We start from the raw sequence: 20,364 nt of genomic DNA, 5'->3' as shown, positions 1-20,364 counted from the left end.
CCGTTTGGCATTTGTCATAGCTAGTCTATAAAACTCAATCCAAAAGAAGGTCCCAATAGAGTAGGACTGCTTTGCAATTATAAATGTATGCCACAAGGAGCCTATATTGTATACGGTAATGCCCTCCTGGTAGGAGCTAGTAAGCAAAGTATCCAAAACTTCCAGCTTGTCCAAAACAATGCGATCAGAATGGTCAAAAAGAAAGCAAGAAGTGAACACATCAGTGAAGCTAGGCGGGACCTCCATTGGCTGAGAATAGAGGAACGCATACAATTCAAGTCTGTGTGCCTTACTCACAAGTGTTAATATGGCAAGGCACCAGCCTATTTGAAGTCCAAACTCACCTTTTACCATTCTTCCAGGGCATTAAGATCAGAAGCTAATGGGCTCATAACGCCTCTGAAACACAAGAAGGAACTTGGTATGGGCAGAGCCTTCCCTAACCAAGCGGCCTCTAACTGGAACCAATTGCCGAAGTACCTTAGATTGGAGTCCAATCATTTGGTCTTCCGCAAAAAACTAAAAACAGAGCTTTTCAAGTAACACGTTTAGGACCCAATGAATCAGCCAACCTGTAGTTTTATGTATTTGTCCTGTTGCTTCTTCAGGCTCCACCTTGAGCTATGTACATGTCTACATGTAAGCGCCCAGATGCCTGCGGGCGGTCGGTGCTATATAAATAAAATAAATAAAAATATATTGATCAAGTTGTAGTATTTTTTTAAACTTGCATCTAAATGCCATTAAGAGTCCACTAGTCTTTATATCTACAATACTAACATTTTTTGTTAGTCCCCCGCCCGATGTTCCCAAAAGAATCTCATACATTCCTTGCAATCGATTATTTATAATGCGCTTAAAGGGGAAGTGCACCCAAAAATGTTATTGTCCCGATCGTGCGGGCATGTTCTGTTAAGCACACGGAGCGAGCATAAACTTTTTCCTATGCATTTTACCTTAGTTTTAAACGTGGCCATCTTGTGCTAATCTTGCCCATTGATGAATCACCCCAAGTGCAAGTGTACTCGCAGCAATAATACAGATCGCCCGCCCCAGAATCTGTCATCACTAGACGCACTTGCCCCTTTTCACAACGCCAATGCACGTGTTGTTTGAACGTACTTTGTGCGCAAGCGATTGATGCGTCTCCATGGAAATGCCATGACGCCTCTTTCCCCAATAACTAAAAACAGACCCTTTCTATCAGGCAACATTGGAGTTTCTTTGTCAATATTTTGCTGTGTTTAGTCTAGATCGCCCGTAAATCGTTTCTGTTCAGCTATCTTCCTAGTACGAAGCCCCATGAAACCATTACTTACAGTAGCGGAACTGATGATTTCACTCGTGCTTGCATTTTGGTTAAATATCTGTCGTACAATGGCAACAATACAGCCCTACCAATATGAGCCCGAGTATTCCGAGGAGGAACCAATGGAAAGAGAAAGCTGTGGAAATGATGGGGAATCAGATGATAGTTTGCAAGATAAATAACCAGAGCGTGACCCTCAGCCTAGTTGCATGGAAGACGTTTCAACCTGGTGTACCTGCAATCGTTGCAAGGTCATGGAAGCCAAGGTAGGAAACTGTTGCTGCCAAGAAAACTCTGGGTGCTCTGCTCGGCCTAAATAGCCGAAGAAGACACCAACGCTACGCGTTACCGAGCTGATTGACTTCAGGGCAGCCTGCCTCACAAGGTCAGTGTTGAGGATTATGAAGGTGCTTATTGTGATGCTGGAAATGCATTGGAGGGACAGGGCCTCCGTCATTGTTTTGTAATCCTTTTTCGTGTACGCTCTGTTTTATTTTCTGCCCAGGAGTCCATGTGAGAATCCTGGCAGCAGTGCAGCTCTTCCTCTTTTTGGCTTGGTTTAAAGACCCTTGGGATACCCTTATGGCACCCATGGGTGGAGGTACAACCCTGTACCCCTAATGTATGTTTTTGCGCACCTCTGTGTGGCCCACAGAGTACGGTGTGGGCTGGTAGCAGCTCCATGCTGAATTTGACAGGTGCTCGGAGTAACCTCCATGTTGGGATACCCAGGCCCTGCCATTGGAATCAGTTGATTCCTGATCGGAGACAAGATGGCCCCTGGTGCCTCTTGCTTTCTATTGCCCATTACCTTGTTTGTGCCCAAACTGTCGCTTCCCCTTAACTGGCTGCTGGGTGGAAGTTGCATGTATGGTATTGTGGGGGAAGTCCAGGCCAGAATGGCTGGAGTCTTCTCAATGACCATGTTGTGGGTACACCCTTGGGGTGGGATCTAGGTGAAGTGTGTGACCAATATGCACTTCTTGTTATGGGTATCTGATTTCTAGTATGTAACACAATGAATGAGACAGCCCTGCCAGAAACTGGTATGTGTGGAGTGCTGAATGGCTGGGTACTTGTCCCAATACACATTCCTTCTTGCGGTGTCTGGAGGGAGGAGAAGCGCCTGAAGCACTGTGAGCACGATTGGCTGCCTGCCTGCATGAATGCCCTTCTGGATGATTGGTTGCCTGAGTGTGACCTAGCAGAGTGAGAGACCAAACAGTATATTTGGGGACCTCTCAATGATGGAAATCATTCAGAAGCTGAAGTTGATACTTTATGCTTAATCTTGAAGCCCACTGGAAGAAGAAGAACTGCTGCTGCTGTCCTTCGCCAATCTGAAAGCTGCTGTACCTTCAAGGAACTGATCCAAGAGAGGAGCTGCCTAGGAGACCTCTTCCCGAGCTACGAGGGACCATCATGCTCCAGCTGATCTTTACAAAAGCTCTCTGAACGTCAGACCTTCAAAACGCTGCCGACCGGAGACTGAGACCGCAGCAGAATCACAAAGCGAAGTTCCCGGACATTAAAGTTAATCACCGACCGGAGCCGCAGTGCTCCTTTGCCCAACAACACTTTGAACGAAGGACTCTCCCGCTCATCACAGACGACTGCTTTGTGCCGCCGGAGAAAGTCAATTCCGCCGACGCACCAAGGAGAATCCGCCAATGACCCGACATCTTTGCTGGGCCAAAGTTCTTCAGTAACTATTTGCGTTAGCAAACTATCGTCGCGGTGCACTGCATGCCTAATCTTCACAGGATGTTCACGACAGATCGTCGACGAGCACCACCAGAACCGAAGCTGCCGCCTCGACGCCATCGTTCACCTTTTCCTCATGGGATCTCGACGATCCGTGGCTCCTACCTTAAAGGGAGCAGCTCAAGAAGTCACACTCTGCTATTCCAGGTACATTGGGGGTGGTAGAACCTTTTTAGAGGGAAATAAGACTCAATATACGGAATGGGCTTGTATTATATCTTTATTTGCAGGTTGCCCAGGTGGAGGGGGGGCAGAATGGGGATCGGGAGCCCGGCAATACTGCCACCCGCAAATGGGCAATTACCAGCCCATTCAACCAATAATGGGCCGGTTATTGCCCAATCACGGTTGGTGGGGCAGTTAGCGAGCACGGCTACCGCCATGCTCGTAATGAGGCCCACTGTACTTAAGAACCAGTCTGCATCACCTCTTAAGCCTCGATTGCTCGTCCACAAAAACAAATAGAGAATCTTGGCTGGGGTGCTCTGTGCCTCTATTCTTACCATATAGAGAGCAGGAGTACAGATACCCCTCCTCCAGTCTTTACACTTATGCAATCCAAGTAACGAGGAAGTATACGTCGATGTGATGTCATTTTTACCACTGAGACTAGAATTTCATGTTTTTCTCCTACTTTGATCGATCATTGAAGAATGAATTTAGTATGTAAATTAAATGCATTTCTCTAACTTTTTCGAAATCAGTGTTCATTGCTTAAGTGTCCTTCACTACTAACTGAAAAACAATATTTCTCTATGGTCCACACGGTTGTGGCTCGAATGGGTGTTCAATTCTGTAATGTGTCAAGACTGCAAAGTTACTTTTCTTAGGGAAGGTATGCAATCGAATTTAGTATTCACTTCAATTAAGAGGATTACACTTATCAGGTTTATTCAATTAAAATGTTATGTTTCTCTTTCACAGGTGGTACAGGCTGGTGGCCTATCGTTCATTTAGATGGTGACTTCATGGGAGGCTTTGATACCGCGTTTGACGAGTAATAACCGGCTGTGACGTTCGAGCCATTTGCACCAAATTCCCCAGTGACAGCAGACAGTACAGGGGATTTTCTCAAACTGCGCTGCAACCTCAAGTATACAATTTGTAGTTTGTGCCATCAACAAATAAAATACAACTGAGCATATATACGGATAGTTGCTTGAGTTTTTCAGAGAGTCAAGAACATGCTCAATCGTCGATAAGTGTCATGAAAGAAAGAATGGTTGGTGCCAGGGCTGTACTGGGAACCAATGGAGGCACTGGAAAAAAAAACAATGACCCCATATTACACGTTTTGAGCTAGCTGAAAATGTTCCTATAATGGAATGTGAAATCCAAAATAGGTCCAGAGTGCAGAGGGACACCAGGAAATCCCCAGAGTACTCCGTAGGACACTCCAGCCCTGGTTGGTGCCTTTTTGCGCTCACCTCATCCCCATCCACCCCCCCCTCCAGTATTAATGGCAGATTACAGCTATGGCCATGCGCTTGCATGTGGGCTGGGTGCGAACACTAGTTACCAAACACCATGTGTACCTCAAAGGGTAATTATGCACAGGGACTATTGTTCACATGGACTCCACAGACCCTGTGTCTCCAGACTTCACTCTTCAAGACCCAGCCCCGGCAATCAACAAAGTTTTGTGTCCCTTCAGCACGGTTCCAGACTTTTTTGAGCTTCATCATGCCTTTCCACACCCCCCCTTCACCATCAATGGCAGTTGTCACTTATGACTGTACCTTCACAAGGGGGCTGGGTGGGTCGGACCACTCCAGTTGACTAACACCATGTGCACTTCAAAGGGTTCTTCAGCACAGGAACCATTGTTCACATGGCCTCCCCAGACCCAGTGTCTCCAGACTCCCCTGTTCAAGCCAATCCATTACCCCACCCTCGTATCGATGGCAGTTCGCACCCAAGACCACGAGCAAATAAGGTGTGCATCATTATTCTAGTTCTATACTTGTTGGACACTTGTACTGTGAAACATGAACGCTCCCTCTTTAGTTCACAGATTGCCCCCTTTGTGGGATTTCAGGTTTGTGTGCTGTGGACCCACATCTTGTCTGGCAAGCTCTCTTGTAATCACTGGCAGCTTCCTTCAAGGGCCCATGATTTTATTTTGTCCGCATGGCCATGCCAGTTTCTCCAGACTCCTCTCTTCAAGACCATGTCCCTGCAATCAAGTTATGTTTTCGTCCATTAAGAAGCATTCTGTGCCTTTTGCGCTCACCTCGTCCCCATCCATCCTCCTCCCTAGTATCAACGGCAGTCGGCAGTGGCACCTATGTACTGGGTTGTGCCGCGCCATAACATGGATACGTGGCACAAAGTTACAAGTCGATATTCATTCCTTTTCGGGCACTGTTTGAATATTACCCAAAGTTGTATTTTGATGAAAGTGATGCAAATTGTGCTAGTTAACAAATATATATTCTGCAACAGTGCTCACTACTACTACTAATCACATATTGAACTAACTCAAACGGCATTCATGGCCTAAAAAAGTATGTCACTTTCAAAAAAGGCAATGACCCACACAAGCATGTTTGTGTTGGAAGCCTGGCCCTATTGCCCTGTATGCTGTACGATTAGGCCTATGCAAGGCGGCAGGGTGGGTGCATGTGGCAGATAGGAAACATCGGCATAGAGGCAGAGTGGGTGTCTACGAACACGTCGTACATACACACCCACTTTTGTAAGCCTTTATAAACACATTGAGAACATCTCAGAGATCTACATAGTATTTCTTCATCGAGCTACCTGTTCCATGGCTACATGCTCCCCTGATTGCTGAATCGGCTCATTGTTCGTCCAAGTAAGGTGAGTCACCTATGCACTTTTCTAAGTTAATCGATTGTTGCTCTGAACGTTTGTAGTGGACCCAAGATTTCAATGTTCATTTATCTCAAAGAATACGGCATCATTGCACATTTCAAGTATTTTCTTCTCAGTAACTACCACATTGCATCACTGTGCATTATAGTAGAATGTAATGTTTCGTGGTCCAAGTTGGCGAGCATGTTTTGCTTTGATGCTTGAAAGTTGTTCGGACGAGTAACTCGTTACGATTTGCAGTATATCAATCAATCGTATAATAAAAGATCTTGCAGCGTTCACTCGTCTGGGTTACAAAGCTTTTCATCCTTTATTTTAATTAAACCTTTCAGAGAAAGCTCTGCTATAATTCTTTCACATTCATAGTATTTTTCGTGCTAATCGTTGATATTTCTTTACAGATCTTACGCACGTTTCAAGAACGCCTTCATGTGTAGTCGGTTGCACTTCTGCAAGCCACGCCAAAGCTCCAGGTACCATCCTGCATGTATGCCTGAAGGATATTGATTTAATAAAATGGATTAAAATTAAAGATCGCGGTTTTCAAGTGGACGAGATTGAAATTAGGATATGCACGAACAATCAAAGTACACAAAACATTGACTGCAAATTCTTTGTAAATTGCTTCCAAATTCCATCCCAACTACATTTCTGCAGACAGCTCGTGAGGTGAGGAGTGAACGTTGAGTTTATGTTTGTTGGTATGTAGGACGATGGTCTGCATTAATAAGTATCATCTTACATCTCTTCATTTGTTTAAAGTAGTGTATTGGTGTTTATCTACATCAATGTTGTATTACTCAATTTGTATTACTCAATTTACCATAGTCGCCAGAAACAGAAGTTTAAACTCTTTCATTTTAGAAAACCTTTCCTCGCTTTCAGAAGCATCTAACCAATAAATTGAATGGGACCCCTGATAAAGACTTCCACAGTGCCACTTAGAATTTATGTTTTCGAAATGGGTTGGTCAACATACACTTCTTTATGTAGAGCACATGGAAGCACAGACCCACGACAGTGACGAAACCACCGACATGCCTAGTTTGCCAAGGGTGAGCACTACAGGCCTGCCCAAAGTGAAATGATCTAGTGTCGCATGAGGCCACATTTCAAGTACTAATTTACCTTTCCATTGTACTATTTTCTAACAATGTGTTGAAAATGAAGGAGCAAGATTCTGCATCAGTTACTTTTCCGGAGTCAACATCAACCTCACTGACCTACCGAGTAATTATATTATACTACCCTTTGTGAGCGATAGAACTACTTGCATGGGTTATGCTTTGAATTTAAACATATCGAAATGTAAATTTGTAGTACTGGTTACTTATACAAAGTGGCATGTATGGGCTGTACGTGTGTGTACCATCGTCTGCATCTCAGTTTTTCAGTTTGGTTTGTATCTTCATTTGCTTCGCTTTTTTTCTGTTTCATTTAGCTTTTTAATCCATATTTTAACAAGTACTGTGTTATAGGGGGATGCTGGAACTTAAGACTACATTCACTTGCTACTTTGCAACAGGTCCATAGTTTGAGGTATTTGTATTTACAGTCCACTTGCAAGAATCAGAGGACACCCTACAATGGATATACTATGAGACTAAAATGCATGCAACTGTGAACCATTTCAAACTTTTCTGATTTTGGTTCCAACGTTTCACTTCCTCCCTAATGCAGAACAGTTACCAAGGACACATTACAAAGCAAAATACTATTCAGGACAACATTGTAATCACTATGTTTTACAGTGTGATCTCCAATCAAGTCCATGTGTCATCTCATCTCGTATGGTTATCAGGTGAAATATTCGTATGATGAAGTCACATACACTGTTTGAGGTTCCAGTATACGGCTCACAATCTATGTAAACTACTTCATTTTGAGGTGCTCTGTCTGATGAAAAATATTAAGGTGCACTTCGTTGACATATTTAAAAAAATATATATAATTCTATTCAAGGAATGTACTCCAGATGTGGACTTAGAAGAGGCACATGGAAAAGAGGTGTACATAGATGAAGTAAAATTGTGCATCACATTGCATTATGAATAAATTTTAATGTCGTCGCTGTTTTTTCAAGTTTGTCTAGTTGTTTCTATTTGTTATGTACATATGTTTGTGTAGAAATTAAATTTGCTGTATTCAAACCATATAAAAACGTATTTGTTTTTTTGCAGCTCCATGTCGCCATATGCAAAGAGAAGGCCACCGTTTCGAAGCAAATCAAGAAAACAAAAGAACATATCAGTCTGTTTTGGACAAGTTTTTAAAGCAAATATTTAAGTCATTTTGTGTTTAGTTGTAACATTGTAAGTTCTGTATGTGTGCAATACATTGATCATCTTTTTTTATTAATTCTGTTAGAAGCCAAAAAGGAGGAAAAGTATAAAGACGCAGTCATCGAAAGAAACCAAAGATGTTGCTTGCCAAACGGATTCCACAATGGAGCAACTACTATGTGAGGCGCTGCGTGGCACAGTAGAAATCAGACTAGTGATGCCCATGTCCAGTGGCTGGAAAATTAATGGAATCTCACATGCGAGCCTTACAAAGTTAACCTGGGCCATTGCAACTTTGTGCAAGTTCAAACAGATGAAAATGAAGACAACAATGATGCATTGCAACTGCTCACCAACCCTTTCACACAATCTACACCCAGTAAAAATGTTCTACCCAAAAAACAATGTTACCTGTGTCTCCAATTCATGCTGAGTTATCACAGCCTGAACTGACAAAGGTTGAAGCTTCAACGCAATTGACTGATGTATTTGCTCAAGATCTCAACTTCAGTTTGCCAGGTTTTGGAGATTGGTCCACCACCTCACAAAACACAGTACTGCCAGACGACTGGCTATCAAAGGAGCAAAAATACATCATGTTCCACAGCTGCCTGCTAGAAATTGTACAAATGCTGAAATGTGATCATACATCAAGAGGCAACATATGCGGGGAGCCATTGGTGAATGGGTCGCATGCATTTCAAGGCACCAACCTGAAAATCCATGCAACTTGTGTCCACCTCTATAATACATTTTCATGGTCTGCTCAACCGATGCTCGGCATAGTGCCAGCTGGAAATCTACTTTGTTCAACACCTATACTGTTCAGCAGATCTACTTCACCAAGATTTCCAGTTTGTGGGTATTGAGTTCCTTGCAAAAACCCAATACTACAAATAGTCATGCTTGCAATGTCGAACAGATGTCAACTGACAGTACATTCTCCGGCAAACATTTATGGCCATTTATGGCCAGCTGGCAGCAGAGGGTGCGACGGTGCAGGATTTTCCGCAAAGTACTGCACTTACCACTTTCAAGACATGGAAAGTCAAAAAAAATTTTACAAACAAATGAAAAAAGAATATTGTGATTTCAGTGGTTGTAGAGCTATCTGAATGTACATCGCCTGTGGCCATGGAGAAACATGGTTTCATTAAATCCATTGAACATCTGGAATCCAGGGGAATGCAAACAGACTCAATAGCCACTGACAGGCACGTTTCAATAGCCAAGGCCATGCGACAGCAGTTTCTACACATTCTGCAACATTTTGATGTACGGCACGTTGCCAAATCAATCAAAAAAATTACAGCTGTTGGTAAAAAGAAGGGTTCGGAAAACGTTTTAAAGTGCGGTCAGTCTATCGGCAACCATCTTTGGTGTAACTCCAAAACTTGTGATGGAGCTTTAAAAATTCCACTTTAGAAATGCTGTTTTTTGATGCACCATTGTTCCAACGTACACCCATGGAGAGAAACGCCAACATTTCCACTAATGTAAACATGGACCTTTATCGAGGGCGGAGGAACAGAAGAGTGGTTGGTGCCATGTTCACCTCCACACAAAGCACTTCTGATAGTGTACGATCAAACACTTTCAAGAGACCTGACGGGACTCACAGAATTCTGTCACACTGGAGATTTGGAGGTATTCCATAATATGTGCCTAAAGTACATGCCCAAAAGGTTGCATTTCGGCATAGACTGTATGGAGGCCAGAACAAGACTATCTGTACTTGCCCATAACAAGAACATAGGGAGGGAACAAGCGAAAACTTCATGAACATTCAGGATGCTTCGCTACGTTAAGGCCTTTACAAAAACGAGAAACAGGTGGGCCAAGCCAATACGAGGAAATGGATTTTTAAATTTGTCAAAGATCTGGCATGGACTGGATGCTGATTTTGTTCCCAGGACACATACAATATCACAAAACATTGCAAACGAGCCTTGTCCCCCAAATTCATAACTCTGAGAGGTTGACTTCCAGATTCAAATGATTTGTAGCTCTCTTTAAAACGCGCTCATAGTAACATTTGAACTCAAAAGAAACTAATTGAATATTACACCCAAGGTCCAACTCCCCTATAATAAATGTGTTAACCCGCAGAGTTACTGGTTTATACTGTGCCTAGTATCTGAGTTTCACTAGGTTAGAGAAATATATTGTCAAGTTCAATCTAGTATCTGATTTCTTACTGAACGTCAGGGTGCAATTGATATGATCTACTACCTTTCTATTACTCAAAGTAATTTTAACATAAGTAGTAGTTTTGACTGTGCTAAATCAGGTTAAATGCTTTGGTCTGTGTACCTTAAAGCATAGTGGTGTTGTGTTTTCATTGATGTGGTTATATACAATCTGATATTACTTATGTGGCCCAAGAATTTTTTTAGGGCCAATCGTACTTAAATAAACCAAGTTTTCTTTTCAATACATAGTGTTTCGTTAGAACATTTGGATTCCAGTTTCACTTGTACTATTTTTGCAGCCCCTTCTGCCTCATAACACAAGCCGGGCTGCTCCGTCAACGCTAACCTGAAAGTGGTACAGCAGTATACCAAGATTGCAAGGAGGCACTGCGGGTGTGCAACTGCAGGCAGGGACCCATGGCCCAGATTTGTTGGGTAGCCGGGTGAACAGTGCAGTATCACACACGAAATCAGCAGGTTAGAGGAAGAGAGAAGGCAGACGCAAAGATGAAGGTGGGTCTTGAGTTGCTTCTGGAACCGGAGATGGTTCTCCTTCAATTCCAAAAGAGGCAAGGAGGCTGTTCCAGAGGGAGGCTCCAGCCGAAGAAAGATCTACTGCCAAATTGTTGCGTGTAGAAGTGACAGATCCTGATGGAGTTGGAGGTGAAGGAGCGAAGAGCTTGAGTAGGAAGGTATTTCCAAAGAGAGGGTTGCAGGTATTGCAGAGAGTAGAAGCAAGCAGATGTATAAACCGGCTGTTGCAATAGCCCAGCCTAGAGAACCAAAGCTCTAGACACAGTGAGCTTCTGGGAGAAGGTGAGACCATTGGCGGCACACTCAATCCTAGATAGTAGACCGACATTGGATGTTGGCCGGGTTATCCTGCGCTCCCCAGCTATTCTCAACATTTGTAAACTGATCTGATGCCAAGGGCACAGCCTACTCGAATAATGGGAACCAATTCTTCATCGCCTCATGCCCCTTCCTGACTTGACAGACTTCCCAAAAAGAACGTTTTGCTTCAGCAGCACGATTGTGCGCCTTCACCTGCTACTGCAATGTTTAGAACAAGCTGACACACTAATCAGTGTTGGACTCCAAAGTTAGGGAAAGACTCAAAAAATATTGTTGAATGCTCCTAGCGTCTTTTATCAGGTAAGAGTTTATAAAGGCATTTTAAACACCTTCCTGAATCACTTGTGCACCCTTAGGTAACCCCAGGGCCAATTGGCACAAAGTCTAGTCGGATCATGAATGTAACCCATTTTGTGTGGTGCAGGCAATGTCACCTGTCTCGTATGAAGGTTACAGAGAGGGCTGACTTCGGTGAGCAAGGGAGTATGAACGTGCATGCATGAATTATAGTAAGCGCAGTGAAATTGAAAGCCGCCCCCTTTTGCGCTCAAACCACAATGAACAACCATCAAGTGAAAGAAGGCAAGGATAACACGGTTTAAGTACTGACGAGGGTGAGGTGGGTACCCCTTTGGTGGAACCAGCAACAAGGAGCAACTGGTCAGCCTTCCAGATGTAGCAACATGCAGAAGCTAAAGCCTTGAGCTTGAAAGCGCAAACAATACATACCTTCTCCCACAAGGCGCACTATGTGGGTCATTCAAATGTTTTGCTGGATCAACATTATCGTTGATCGTAATCTGTGTATCATGAGTAAGTTATAAACCGTATTCGAGTCATTCCTGCAAGCTGTTCTTTAGCTATAACTTACATGGAAAAAATATCGTTAATTTTGTGGACTTAATCTCTTGTGAACGCTCTTTGATAAATAAAAGCACTTGTTACACTGCAGACTATTGATGTTTTCTTTAAAAATTATATCTTCCAATGCTATTTCGGGCAAGAAAATAAGCGCTCTGCGAGAGGATGTCTGTTTATCTTCCTGGTTCTGTGTTAAGTAACATTTTGGCATGGGTGATGATGGGGCACGTTTGGCTACGCTGGGCACGAACGTAATGAAAATAGGTGGAGCAGATCGTTCAGACAAGTGATGGTCTGCTTCAGGGGCGGGCGATTTGTATTATTGCTGCGAGGGCACTTGAACTTAAAGCGATGCATCAACAGATAAGATTAGCACAAGATGGCCACGGCCCAACACGTTTTCGTATGTATAAAGGTGAGGAAAACTAAGGTAAGATGCATAGGAAAAGGTTTATGATCAGTCACAGTATGCTTAACAGGACATTCCTGAACAATCCGGACAACATTTGAACGCACTTCCCCTTGAATATCCAGAGGTTTCTAAGCATGTATCGGGGATGGAACCTGTGTTGCTCCATGTCATCTGACATCCAAGGCGAGCACGTTGCCCCTGAACTCCCTTCTTGCAGTCATCAAATAGTTGGCACATTACAAACAGGTTGGATTCTCCCTCCTGGACTAATAATGCATTGCATCTTATTTCTCCCAACCGCAGCAATCACGTCCTCTTAATAGGAACCCCTCATGCAGTGGTCTTAACTACTCTTGATCCCTTCCACACATTAATTAGTTCCTGTTGCAAGGCCCAGGGCCCTTCCGACAGCACATATATCCACTGACCCATGGCATTATGATCAGTTTTCCAAATTCATCCTTCCCCAACAAACCGTCCGATCCCCAGCACATAGTACCAATTCAAATCCCACTTCGTATTTTGCAGAGCCAGTTTCCACATTTACGCAGGGTACCTGGGGAATTCCACTTCTGGGCCACTGCAATTTTACCCGCTCTCAAAAAAGCCTCCCATAACCTTGGGTACCTACTTGCTTCTCTAATACCTGAGGAGGGGGGGGGGGGCAAACGACACCCAATAACATGCGATGGGGATCGAGATGTGCACCCATCACTTCCTCATCCAGCTCAGGACCTTCAACCAGTAAATCAGGATCTTGGGGCAACTCCAACACATGTGGAACAGGAACCCTGGCTGGCCACACTGCCTTGGGCATAAAGGAGATGAGCCCAGGAACATCTTAGGCAGCCTAAGGGGGTCTCTGTGCCATCCATGTAACATTATGGTCCATTTTAGAAGTGTATAGATGGTCATGAAAGGTTATTTTAAATATACCGCTCCATGTCGCCTCAGTGATTTCAGGACTCACCCAGCTCTCCCACTTCTGAAGTCTTGTCCGTTACCCATGTCAGACGTGATCATGACCTTATAGAATTGCGAGAGGGTGCCCTTCGCAGAAGCTACCGCCCCAAACTGCGTCAAGTCGCTGGATAGCTTTTTCACCCACCGTTTATCTGGGAGTAGCCCTCGCAATATTAGATAATCAAAAATGGAGAGGGTGTTAAGCCTCAACACTTCCCGAAGCGCTTCATAGTCAACAAATGATCCCCCCACGAAGGCAGTGTGTACAGGGATTTATAGCCTCGGGTCCTTCTGCTGGCCCGTGGCTTCCGGCTTGTTCCTCGTGCAGCGAGTCATGCAGAGGTATCCTTTGAATGCCCCAATGTGACATGCTGCTCGAGGGACAGCAGACTGATGGTTGCCTTCCGACGAGAAGGTGCGGCTCCTACGATGGGAGCAGGGTTCTAAATAAAGCCTCAACCTACCTGCTACTTCTCTCTTCATGGCGTTGCCCTGCTAGCCACAACATATTGGCGACGAGTGGACTTTGCCACGCCTGCTGACAACTTTCTTCAGACATCAGATACTGCAAACACAAGCAAACATGAGCATCTGCAGGACAGGGGGACAACAGCGGGTACCACCAAGTAAGACGTCTTTGTATTCCTTGCCCTTTCAGTTCCAAGTATTGGGAACAAGCCCAAAGCACCCGCCAAACTCTCCTGGCTGTGCGCGCTGCCCCAGGCTCCTGCCCCTGTACCAGCCCGTCGGCTAAGTTCCCAAACATTGCGTTAGCTGCAAAATAGAACAAAAACAGACTTTTAACAGAGGGAGCCGCACGCAATACCTTGCATTAAAATGGGGCAACAATACGAGCACCACCTGCATTTCATGGGTGCAATGGAAGAAAGTCTTTGATACCTACTTATTGCAATTGGTGGAAAGGATTTTGATCCAGAGAGGAAGCAACCCATTCTCCTCAACTGCTTGGGTGTGGAATGGCAAAGGATTTTTGAGACCTTGCCTCCAATTCCTGTTGGGGATTAGCAGGAGGACTGCTGCAGATGTTTACCATGCTGCAGAACATGCGCTACTTGCCCAATTCCGCCCCTGCATCAATGTTGTCATGGAGTGCCAGGTATTATTTTTGCGCTCACAACAAGGAGAAAGTGAGCTTGTTTGCATCTTCCCTGAGAGGACTATGAAAGAATTGCGAGTTCGGTGCGCTCAAAAACAGCTTGGTGCATGACCAGATTGTGAGATGCACAATTGACAAAAAACTCCGAGAGGCTCCCGACAGGGAGAGATCTTTCTCTAGAACAAGCCATTACCATTTCCAAACTAGCTGAGCAATCAATGCCTCCGGTGGAAGTGTGAACAATGTTGAAGTAAAGCAGGCAAACAACTGAACCAAAGACCTCATCCACGCAACAGGTGAAATATCCCCAGCCCAACTCGCCTACTGTCCCTCTCCACCAGCATTGACATTAGCACACATACTGTAACTGTCATCCATCCGTTTGTCTGCTGTCAACTTGCAGCGCTCAAGTACCCTGTAGCCATTGCACGGAACCAATTAGTTATGGATGTATCGCTTAAACTTCATAGACAATGTTAGCACGGAACACGTTATTCACCCGAATGCATCAATATCCATAGCAGGCCAGCTTGCGGTGGGTGACCACCTATCTCACGTTGTACGAGCACCACACTAAGCGTAGTAATGAATCCCGCTTATACTAGTCTCATATGTACCTGCAAAAACGTTATAATCTGCATGCTCCATTAAGTGTATTGTACTGTCCCATCATTCTATCTGTATGGTACTACGAATCGCACTGTATCACCGACTTATGTGCAAGTACCTCATCTTGCTTTTGCGCATGACAACATATCCCCACTGTTCGTGCATGTACCTTGTGTTTTGCCGTTTAGAAAAACTGTTACCTAATGCTACTATGACTATATACCCAACCTGGCACAACACATTTGTTTTAAACTCGCCAACATTATCCTGCCCTCCTTTGACCCCCCCAAGAGGCTAGGACCCCACCAGGCCCCCTACCCCCGTAGACCACCCTACTGACCCCTAACTAGACACCCTTATACTGTTATACCCACCCAAGTTCCCACGCGCTCTTACCATGCTTTCAGCGCCCCTTACACTTACCACAGCCAGCTGCTCAGGGGGTGCCTACATCTCATTGTATGAAGGCTTCGCACTAGTAGGGTGCTACCGACGCCACCCCCTCACCTGCCCTAATCCCCTTCTCACCAAGACCCCGCCATTCCCTTCCAATCACACCAACTTGAAACTAAGTAGGAATAGCAAAGTTTCAACTATTGCTAAAACCAAGACAGACCCCCACGTGCAGATCATAACCACGCTCCTGCACCCCCACTACAGAGAGGCCACTGCCATCATTGGCTCACACTTTACGCATAGGCTCAGATCCAGGTTACCGCGCTCCCCCGTAGTCTAACTACAACCCATTTTAGGCAAAAACAGACTACTTAGGCGTATGTCAAGATTGAACACCAACTACATTCAGAGTAGATCATCAAAACGGCTCCATAGCAGTCAGAAACCTCTCACGATTACAAACCAGAACAATCACTCATGGTTTTCCTGCTAAAACCCTTAAGCCCTCACCCCAGTCCTTGCCTACAACACCTCAGCCCCAGCACCCCCAATCCCTACCTAATAATGCAGATCAGCTCAAAGGTGTCCTGCTGAATGTGCGCTCCCTAGGAGCCCACGCCATTGAGACTCACCATTTGCTCCTAGACCAGGAATTGGACTTTAGTCCTCACAGAAACTTGGCTCCACCAAGCTTCGGGCCCAATAGTAGCGTTAAGTCATCCCCCCTGAGTTCATACTACACAGAGCTGACCGCACCAACGCGCCAGGAGATGGCGTTGCGATGATCGCTAAATCAAACCTAAACATAAGAACATGCCCCTGGGATCCTATTGAGGCATATGAAATGCTCCTCCTAAAAATCTGCACAGATTCCAAGACCACCACTAATATACGTCATCTAGCGAGCCCTCAACCAACCCAGCCATCGGTACTTGGAAACTTGGAAATCCTGCTCGTCATCATACCCTACCTGAAGCCCAACACCAAATTCATTATCCTAGGGGACATCAATCCAGGCTATAATGACCCCCAAGACCACAAAGCAATTGCTTTCGGTACTGCAATGTATGACATGAACTTCACCCAACTGGTGACTGAACCCACCCATGAAAAAGGGGAGAAACCTGGATTGGATAGTGGCATTGAATGTCTGCCTATCCATTGACTCCATATCAGCAATAAACTGGTCAAATCACCACCTAATCATATTCACTGACAGAAGCCCTCTCCTCCTTGCCACTTTTTGACCTAACGGCAGATCCCAGCGACATAGCTAGTGCTTACCATAGTGGCCTAAAAAACACTATTGGCGCTCTAGCCCCGCTCATAACCAAAATACCACGCTCAGTTAAATGCACAAACTTTTGGTTCAATCAAGAACTGATTACCCTCTGGCGGAACACAAGAACAATGGAACATGCTCAAATAAAATACCCAACTGTCGACTCGGCCAATGCACTTCCGATGTGATTAAAAACTACAAAAATACTGTCATTGAACACAAAGCCAATGCCCTCAACTCCTGTATCGACAACGCAGCATCCAACTTGAAAGAACTCACCATACTACGTGAATTAGAAAACCCCACCCCCATCACTAACACTATGCACGCTAGCAAAGAATGGTGTACGACCATCCAGGACGCAGTCGCTACCAAAATAGCAAAGCTCCAAGATAAAATCACAGCCAAACAAAAATAACTTGCCACAAAGTGCCCAGCAAAAGACACCCCAGGATACAAAGTTAGCCAATTCAGAACCACAGTTCAACTTCACTCAGGTAAACCAAAAACAGGTCCAGGAGATTATAGCTAGTCTCAAACTTTCAAACTGCAAAGGAGACCATTTTCCCACCAAACTAATCGAACTGTGCGCACCCACGCTCTTCCCCCATCACTACCCATTTTGTCAATGCCTCCATCAGAACAAATACAGTCCCCACCAGTATCAAAGAAGCATGGGTGACACCATTTCCGAAAAAACCATCACTAGACCCCCGCGGTCCCCACCAACTACGGTCCCTTTCCTCTTGAAAATAATAGATAAAATTGCCTAATCCCAAATCCAAGCTCATCTAGAATCAAATAACCTTCTAGGAAGTAGACAATCGTGCATTCAGCCTAGTCACAGAACGGAAACGGCCCTGCAGGATTTAAAAATCCAAATGGATTCCATTAAAGATTCAGGTAACCTCTGTATCTTACTCCTTTTAGACCCATCGGCTGCGTTTGTTTTGGTGGACCATGATAAGTTATGCACCACATTGGCAGAAAATGTTGATCATCCCAGGATGCTAGGCTTTGGACCAGGAAGTGTACAACGTGTACACCAGACTACAGGCACCAACCTGCGATGACTACAAGGAGCCCTGACCTAAAACCTCAGCTCCCCAAACACCGAAGGACAACATTGGGCACTAAGATCTCTCCGCTCCAAACTCCGATCCAATTAAGCACTTCTACTAACTAGCCTTGATAAAGACCTTTACGGTCGAAACACGCGTCAGCAGCACTTGAACAACAGCGTTAACACACCTTGACATTTAACTGTGTAGAGGACAGTTGAGTAACTTATCAAGAAAAAGACAAAAGCCAATAAAAATGAATGCTAAACAATGAATTTTGTGGATTCTACCTACTTACTCAGCTGAGTGGGGACAAGCCTTTATATTCATAACACCAGCGCAAATCGAGTAGAAGCGAACACCAAGCTACTAGTTGAAACAAGACAAACCACCAACGTCAATATGTACAGTAAGGTTTCACCTAGACGATGGACTGTTGCACATCCTATTGAACTAGCAACCCAGTAATTTAAGGCAACACTACAGCCTCCATAGTGATTAACCACTAAGAACTAGCGTTGGTAACCAACACTAATCTCAGATGTAACCAGCTGGCGTCAGAAAAAAAAAACAAAAATGGGAACAAGTTGAGAGAGGACTAATGTTCGATACGTGGTGTATAAAGATCGTAATCGACCAATACATGAATGGATAGTCCCCAGTCCCCATCCGGAAATACAATTCTGATGGGACCCGTTTAGGATTTAGGAGCTGCACCTTGCGTTTCTCTAATCAAATACAATTTTCCTATGGGGACCTTTCAAATGATTCCTCGAAAGTTTAGATAACACATTTCAACCAACAGATGACAGACAACTAACACCCACGGCAAATTCACAGCTTGTAAAGATGGAAAACTATGCAAAACTGCCTCCAAACCCAGTAACGCCGTGAGCAACACAACCCCTCGGAACCACTCCACTACTCACCCAGCACGGTCACGTTGCGCACCTCCCCTCGAGGTAACAGGTGCGAATCCAGCAACTGGTACCATCCGTTGGGATATACTGGAGGCAGGTCGCCCTTCTTGCGGCGGCGCCTCACCTCGCTGGCTATCTCGGCACGGCTTCGGCCCCGCTCCGTGACGTAGCCCACCTGATCAAGACCCCGAATAAGCTCCAGTGGCCCGGACAAGATACGATATAGCCATATCCCGAAAAGCAATAGCAGCGCCGCTCCCGGGAGTAGTATGGCGGGACATGGAGACGCCAGCACTTGGGACTCGGGCAGGAGCTGTCCCCCCAGCAGGAGTCCTGCGGCAGTACCTGCAGCTAGCAGGACGCCCGACGAGCACCAAAGGCTGAGCCTCAGTAAACTACGAGGTACTGACTCCATTGGCGCAGCTCGTCGAGGATCCGTCGGCGCTCAGTAAGTTAAGGACAGTCTACAGATCTGCTACCTGGACTAGCTCGTTCCGCAACGGGTGCAGGTGCTGCCAGAGGGCGCGGCCTTACCCCACCCACCATTTTCAAAACCCGCCCTTTTTTTCTACTTGCCCCGTCTCTTTATTAAAATAACCACGCCCGCCATTTTGTAGACCATCCCTGTTTGAGTAACTCGCGCTCACTTGTTATTTTATGGCGCCGCCTTCTTTAGTGAATCAACTTGTGTTGAACTGGAGCGGCGTCCTAACACTATCGCCTCCCCTTCCCATTGCAAACTTGCTAGGTAGACCGCAAATTGGCCTCCAATTATTTATCCAGTCCGGGCACCCACTCTCAATCAGTCCCCGAGGGCACGTCAGACCGGGCCTTCTTACCTTCTGTTGATCAGGAATGACGATTTCCCCGCCCCACCTGTTCTCCCCAGGCACAAGCATGCTGATTGTTGCTACAATGAGGACGAAAGATTCCTGGAAGGCGCTCGGGTATTTCTTTTTTTGGGGTGACGTTTTCATGCATGCCAACATTTTGTAGCATCTGAGAGGGAGATTTTGGCACAAAAGCGGGAGAATAGAATGTTCCCATTGGGTTGCATTGGGGGTTGGAATTGTTTTGGGAGGCAGGAAGATAAAAACAAAGTTCGATCAAATGCCCATTGACCTGCAACATCTAGTACTACAATCGTATGCAAAGAAGAAGAATTTAACAATTTGAAAAAAAACAAGATTTTAATATTGTGCTCGAATAAGATAAAAAAGTAATCTAATTGTAAATGATATTTGAATTCAGATCAGCTCTCTATCAACAAGACGCAGAAACTATGCTGATAACTCTAGGGAAAAAAACAACAGAGTTTTGGACTTTAATTATATCTGTCGGTCCCCAGACATACGATGACCAGGCAAACCCAATTTTGGAATCTGTGTGGATTGAATATTTCCAAACTCTCTGTGCTAGCACTGCTATAAACACCCCAACGTGCCACTTTTTGGCTAATAACGGTCTGTGGGTGACTTCAACCTCCAACTCGCGAGCTCCGGG

At 45.0% G+C, this 20,364-nt stretch overlaps 1 protein-coding gene across 1 annotated transcript in view; it reads right to left on the bottom strand.

The window, feature by feature from the left end:
- LOC138471970 (cholesterol 7-desaturase nvd-like) overlaps positions 1–19,408 on the bottom strand; it is a 451,161-nt gene extending 431,753 nt beyond the window's left edge. The window contains exon 1 of the mRNA XM_069609866.1: positions 18,871–19,408. Coding sequence (XP_069465967.1) covers positions 18,871–19,276 — 406 coding nt within the window. The 5' untranslated portion in view covers positions 19,277–19,408. The remainder of the gene's footprint in view (positions 1–18,870) is intronic.
- Between the last annotated feature and the right edge of the window lie 956 nt (positions 19,409–20,364).

The sequence above is a fragment of the Ambystoma mexicanum genome, chromosome 8, assembly GCF_040938575.1.
Source record: "Ambystoma mexicanum isolate Mex_15411 chromosome 8, UKY_AmexF1_1, whole genome shotgun sequence".
Lineage (NCBI taxonomy): Eukaryota > Metazoa > Chordata > Amphibia > Caudata > Ambystomatidae > Ambystoma > Ambystoma mexicanum.
This window is presented reverse-complemented; position numbering and strand designations above follow the sequence as displayed.